At 50.1% G+C, this 7,048-nt stretch overlaps 1 protein-coding gene across 1 annotated transcript; it reads right to left on the reverse strand.

Annotated features, from left to right (window-relative positions):
• Nucleotides 1–4,135: 4,135 nt before the first annotated feature.
• Nucleotides 4,136–5,719, reverse strand: LRATD1 (LRAT domain containing 1). The gene is made up of 2 exons (XM_051615560.1): nucleotides 5,600–5,719; nucleotides 4,136–5,057 (listed from the first exon to the last, which is right to left on the reverse strand). The coding sequence occupies exon 2, from the start codon at nucleotides 5,018–5,020 to the stop codon at nucleotides 4,145–4,147; it is 876 nt and encodes a 291-aa protein (XP_051471520.1). The 5' UTR covers nucleotides 5,021–5,057; nucleotides 5,600–5,719; the 3' UTR covers nucleotides 4,136–4,144.
• Between the last annotated feature and the right edge of the window lie 1,329 nt (nucleotides 5,720–7,048).

Raw genomic sequence — 7,048 nt, forward strand, 5'->3', positions numbered from 1 at the left:
TTTTTAATAAAACATTAGCCTCAAAGGGATTAAAAAGATTGCATATTGAAAAGACAAAGAAAACTGTATCCAAGCAAAAGAGTTTCTATACAACTGCTACCCAAATAGCTCACAGAAAGCTTGAAATGTGACACAAAAGGAAGACGTGCAAAGTATCCTGACATTGCCGTCATGTTACCAGTCAGTACTTGGAGAGCAATGAATGAGATACAAATATTTACCCTAGGTAGTTAGACTGAAGTATGTAAACAGATTCCAGGGATATAACACAAATTGTCAATATCTTTACTGCTGGAATGGAAATGGTAACTCAGGCAGGTCACTGATGCTGAAAGATGAGCATAATCAATTACATTTTTTTTGCCTGTCAGTCATTCACATCACTGCCTCTCTTGCTGCTGACTGCTCCCCTGCCTTCCTGCTCTTGTTTCAAGGCACTGAACAACTTCTTATACCCACTTTTCATTTGGTGTTTTCACCATTTCCCAACTGGCATCTCAGATTAACACTGCTTGTTTCAGAACTAGTCCCTTCTTTGTTTATGGTATCACCTGCTTCTACTGCCTCCCATCTCAGAAAGGTGCCCTGCCTGGTCTCTGAAATGCCCTTTTAATCTCACTTCTTCTCAAGGTCCACAAATTTTAACCACCTTCTAAACAATAAAATCTGCTCCAGAGCTCAAAGCAGTCAGGGAGAGCCTTTCCATTTCCTTCAGTGGACTATGAATCAGGACTGGTTTGCTGTTAGGAACTCAGGACTGAAACCTAAAAAAAAAAACAGAGGATCTATCTGCACGGGTGTTTTTGTGGCTAGTAACAGACTCCTACTTGAGCACAGTCACAGCAATGATATATCACAGAATCACAGAACTGTCAGAGTTGGAAGAAGTTCTAGAGATCATCCAGCCCAACTCCCCTCTAAAGCAGGACCCCCTGGAGCACATCACTCAGGGCTGCATTCAGAGGGGTCTGGAATATCTCCAGAGAAGGGGACTCCACACCCTCCCTGGGCAGCCTGTCCCAGGGCTCTGCCACCCTCAGAGTAAAGAAGTTTTCCCTCATCTTTCAGTGGCACTTCCCATGTTCCAGCTTGTGCCCGTTGCCCCTCGTCCTGTCCCTGGGCACTGCTGAGCAGAGTCTGGCTCCATCCTCCTGCACCCACCCTGAGATACTTGTAGGCATTGACAAGGTCTCCCCTCAGCCTTCTCTTCTCCAGGCTGAGCAGTCCCAGCTCTCTCAGCCTTTCCTCCTCAGGGAGATGCTCCAATCCCCCAGCCATCTTTGTTGCCCCTCCCTGGACTCTCTCCAGCAGTTCCCTGTCTCTCTTTGGTTAACAACATTTGTGATTATTTCCCCAGACATTATGCAAAGGACTAGGGCCTTCATTTTGTTGTTACCTTTACCAGTACAAATCTGGAGTGATGCCAAAGGCTTCTGACAGAGCTTGCGTAAATAAGCATAGACTAGTTCTGTAACTTCCTGTATAAAACACCATTCTACATCTTGCTAGGTAAAACAAGAATTGTTATGTTCATGAACCAGGTTAGTAAATCATTATTAAGAAAAAAACAAGCAACAACCCAGAGTTAAAATGGCTGTTTAGATAGACATGAGAGTATCTGGAAAGAACAGTGAAAAGTTTCTAGCCAGTCTGCTTTAAATTCTCAGCAGTGAGGACGTGCAGTGCTGTTCTTGCAAGGTTTCTCTCTCTAATACTGTATTATTCATCTAACAGCATTTGAAGAAAAGGCATTCCAGAAATGGAAAATAACCATGCTACTCCACTCCATTCTTCCCGTCTCCAAAACCCTGTTATTTATTCCCTCTCCATGTCATTCCCTCTGCCCATTCCTACCTCAGTTCTCTAATGCATATTTTTATAAGGAGAAATTAAACTAAACTACTATTGCTCACCCTCCCTTCTCCTGCCAGTTAAGTTTCAATGTTTTGTAAGTGCCTTAGATGTAAAGCCAGAGCCTTCCTGCAACCCCTCTGTGCTTGCACCAAGCCATACAGGGAAATCAGTTCTAACAATCCAGGAGATCTGATACAGTATAATCATGAAGATGCACAAACACTACACCTGTTCATGTTATGGAAAAAGCTATCATGATCAGACAGCAACTATTGCCAATATAAAGCTAAAATATTACACATTTATTTAAAGGTACGTTGTGGTTCAAGGCTTTTTCAGCAGCAGTTTTGACAGTCATGACAATCCACATTTTTCAGATATTTACCCTATTTTGTACTAACCAAGGATCTTTAGAGGAAGGGATAAAAATAATACTGCCAGTTACCACAGAACTTTGCCAAGTGTATTAGCAAACACAGCCAGCCAGATGACCTTCACTGAAGGGATGCAGTTTTGGGGGCTTTCACTTTTTTTTTGCTTCACTTTTCTAAAAAATAGATTTATGCTGACACTTCTATCATCATGACATACACTCCACCCTCACAGCTTCAGCCATGGGAGGCAAACACTTCGTAGAAATGAAATTACTGTTGCAACAGGGTTGCTTATGACATTGTTTAATACAAAAAGGAGCCAGGACACGGTACAGTGACAGGGGGTGGAGTGTCTTGTATATACAGAAGGGAGGGTATTACTTCTATTCTGCCATCCATGTGGGAAGAGGGGACAAAAACAAATGCATTTTCTTGCCAGTACTGAAACATGCAAAGACAAATTGCTTATTACAAGTTGTATGCAGCTCGGAATAATTTAAAAAAAATAAAAATAAGACAGAATAGACAGCTCTAGAAATGCCCCAGTATACTTCATTTGTTTAGATGTTTTAAAATATATATTTAATGCTCTGATCTTTCACTTCATAACTTGGAATTAAGCAATGAGTGAATAGGACCTGAAATACAGACAATGCATTGCTCACATCACATTAAAAGGCATCTTTTAAATGCAGCTGTAGATTTCTAAACTTAAGACTGAACAGGATTTTTAGTTGCCTGGAATTTGAAACGCCAAGATGAACCTCACCACCTTACATCTCTTTTCTTCAAGCAGAATTGTAAATACTCAATAAACTGCTGTCTCAAAGAGGCAACATGCAGAATTCAAACCTATTTGTTTCCTGTAGGATTCAGCTGCCCTGTGCATGAAGAGGTAGTGAAGCAGTGGTGCAGTGAGAATCACTACAGCACTGCAAATCCACAGCTCAAGCATGAGACCTAGAGGCTGGATCTCTGAGCAGCAACATGGAACACACTGTTCTACCAAATATACCACTTCCTTTAAGCCATGAATTTAGTTTCAGAAAAACAACTGCTCAACAAGTTTCTTCCCCAAAAAAAAAAAAAAAAAAAGAAGGCAGAGAGGCTGGGAAGAGGTGGAATTGTTTATGCAAGATGATGGCATTTAGCAGAGAGCTGCAAACAGAAAGCAAAAAAGACCATTTTCAATGGGGCCAGAAAACGTGAAGGCATCTTCCCCTCTTAGTCTCTTGCCAGAGTTGACTGGGACAAAATTTGGGTTGCAGCTACAGGCTGAAGCAGCAGCATTGAGAAACAAAACAAACGGGCATTTACCCCCTCGACCCCCCCCAGAACTCAAGCCCTCCCTTCCCCTCCCAGTTTAGCCAAGTAGCACTGATGCTTTTGCTTGGCCACAAGGCAAACATCAGCTAGAAACTCATTTAGCCAGATCCACATCCATGGCCCCCGATGTTTAAAACTTACCACGGATTAAAGCCATGAAATAATTTTTTAAAAAATATAAATTAATTAAAAAAAAATCAATTTGAAATTTTATTGGCGTGTTGCTAGAATGGTCAACATGGATCTCCAGGAGAGACTGTCCACATGCTCTGAAGAACAGCCTTCCTGCACCACCCACCCCCCTTCTTCCCCCTTCTCCTCCTCTCCCTCGCTCTTTCTTTCAGCGTTAAGAAGATCAAAAGCCAAACAAAACACTGGCTATGGGTGTAAAGGATGCTGGTTGTTGGTTGTGGTTTTGTTTTTTTGGAATGTTGCCATGGATCCTGCTTCCAGTCGCGTCCCCACGGGAGGAGGCTGCAGCCTCCCGTCTCTGTGGCAAGGCTGGTGGCCCCGGGCAGGGCAGGAGGAAGATAACCACGTACCCCCCACACACACTACCCCCACCACCACCCACCCGCCGTGAAAACTCCCTATTCCTTCCCATCCACGATCGTCAGGTCTTGGATCACCCTCAGTTTGCCGCTGGCGTCGATCCGGCGCTTCTCGCGGATTAGATCCTCCAGGCTGTGGAACCTCACGGTGTGCACCTTGTTCTCCGCCAAGTGAATCTTGAGATAGTACTGCTGCTGGGGCTGGGGGCCGGCAGCAGCCTGCAGCTCCCCCCCGGCTTTGAACTCCCTTTTCCCGAACCGGCACCAGGCGGCGAAACTCTCCGAGTTCGTCCAGCAGATCTCGTCGCTTTTTAAGCCCAGGTGCCCGCAGGCGTTTTGCACCACCAGCTCGGCCACCAGCGGGCGAAAACGGTACCAGCTATTCACCACCCGGCCCACGTTGCCCGCGGCCAACTCGTACAAGCTGTCCTGCCGGATCTGCCCCTGGTGCAGGTGGATGATCTGCCCGCTGCCCACGTAGACCGCCCAGTGCGGCGGCGGCGGCTGCTCCGACGGCCCCAGGTAGAGCAGCTCCAGCAGGTCCCCCGGCTTGCAGAGGGCAGGCAGGGCTGACACCGAGTAGACGCTGAGGTCCCCAGCCTGGGGGCCGCTGCTGACCTTGGAGAAGATGCATTCCTGGCCGCGGAAAGCGGAGAACTGGGTTTCGTTCAGCACCAGCTGGTGGTGGTGGTGGTGGTGGAGGTGGTGGTGGTGGGTGGGCGTCTCCTGGCCAGGGCTGCCGGAGCCCTTCACGCCGTACTTGTCTGGCTGGCCTCGCTCGTCCAGGTCCTCCTCCTCATCCGAAAAGAAGTAAGCCACCCCGACGCGCAGCTCGTCTTTCTCGATCCCCGAGGGGTCCCCGGTCGGCAGCTCGCTGTAATTCAGGTGGGTGATGCGATCCAGTTGGTTGCCCATCAATGACGGGGCGAGGCGAGGGCAGGAATCGCCGGATCTGAAGGAAGGGCGGGGTGGGCAGGGACAGGGAGCACAAGAGAAGGAGAAATAAATAAAGAAATCAAGGCACACAGAAAAGACTTCAACGATTCCTCCCTAAACCCCCATCCTTCCCTCCGCGCGAAGCAGAAGCCCCCAGCGCGGACCTTTCCCCCTGCCCTCGGGGTGCGGGGCAGGGCAGAGCGGAGCCCCGTTTCCCCGGGCCGGGCCGGGCCGTGCGGGGCTGCCCGGGCCGTGCGGGGCTGGCCGGGCCCGGCGCTCCCGGCTCCACCGCCTCCGTGCGGGGGAACGGAGTTTCCCCGAGAGCCTCCGCTCCCCGCAAAAGCTCCGCTCCCCGCTCTGCAAGGCCCGGAAGGTCCCGAGCCCCTTCCCTCCGCCTGCGCGGAGCGGGGCCGGAGGAGCGCAGACCCGCGGAGCTGGCACCCCTGCCCGCCCGACCCCCGCAGCCCGGCCGGGACCCCGCAAGGAGCACGCACACAGCAAGCAGCCGGCATCCCCCCCCCCCCCCACCCGAGGGCTCCCTCTCTCCCCCCTCCGTACCCGTGATCGCCCAGCGCCAGAAACCTTCCCCGCCCCCCAAAAAAAAACTCCTTTAAAGTCGTCCCGTCCCCATGGGCGCTGCAGAGGAGGGTGAGCTCCGTCCTCCCCGCCGCCTCCGCCCCGCTCGGCTCTGCTGCCCGGCCCCTCCGCGGCCGCTAAGTACGGGCGGCTGCGCTCCCGGGCCCGCCCCGCACCCGCTCATTGGCCGCGCCGCGCTGCGCCCGCCCGCCCGCCCAGCCCCCGCACCGCCCGGCCCGGCCCGGCCCACCCGCCGCTGCCTCTGGTGCTGCTGGTGCTGCTGGTGCTGTCGGTGCTGTCGGTGCTGTCACCCAGCCCGGCCCCGCCAGCCCCGGGGCTCCGACACACCCGCGGGGTCTCCCGAGGGCGGGGTGTTTCGGGAGCGTGCCCAGCGCCGTGTGCCCAGCCACCCTGCGCTGGAGAATGAAAACGGAGAGGACTGTCCATAGCTGTATCTGTTTCTGTATCTATCTATTTCTTTATATCTATATATCTACCTGTATGTCTATCTATATCTATATATTTCTATATATATCTCAATTTCTATTTCTTTATCTATATCTATACCTGTATAACTGTATCTACATCTATATCTATATATCTATATCTCTATCTATATATCTACATCTACATCTACATCTGCATCTACATCTATCTATGTCTATATATCTATATATAAATATTTCTATATATATCCATTTCTATATCTATATCTATACCTATACCTATATATCTATATCTACATCTATATATCTATCCATACATCTATATATCTATCCATACATCTATATATCTGTATCTATCTATCTATCTATCTATCTATCTATCTATCTATCTATCTATCTATCTATCTATCTATCTATATCTATGTCTACATCTCTATCTCTGTCTCTATCTCTATCATCTATCTATCTGTCTGTCTATCCATCTATCCATCCATCCATCCATCCATCCACCCACCCATCCATCCACCCACCCATCCTTCCACCCATCCATCCACCCAGCCACCCACCCACCCATCCATCTATCATATCCCATGGATACATATCTATCTAGATGCATATACAAGGCATTTCCATTAAAAGCAGCCGCTCAGCCCTCAGCGGGAGGGTGTCCCGTGCCCAAGGGGGCTGTGTCCCGCCAGGCTGGGGGTGGGATGCCCCTTGCCCAACTGCGGGAACCTCAGGCTGTACCCGATCCTCTGGGTTTCCCCTCTAGGCAGGCGAGGCCGGCGCTTCCCGAGGGCGGTCCCTTGTTCCGCCTGCAGGGCCCGGTCTGGGCTGCCCGGAGGAGGTGCCCGGCTCCTGACACCTCGATGGGACGGTGAGATATTGGCGGGTTGGCACCAGGTGAGGTGGCTCCCCTGGGTTTGTCTTTCCACCTCTGGAAAGCCCAGGCTGTGGACTGTCCTCCAGTGTGACTAGAAGGAAA

Source organism: Apus apus, chromosome 3 (genome assembly GCF_020740795.1).
Source record: "Apus apus isolate bApuApu2 chromosome 3, bApuApu2.pri.cur, whole genome shotgun sequence".
Lineage (NCBI taxonomy): Eukaryota > Metazoa > Chordata > Aves > Apodiformes > Apodidae > Apus > Apus apus.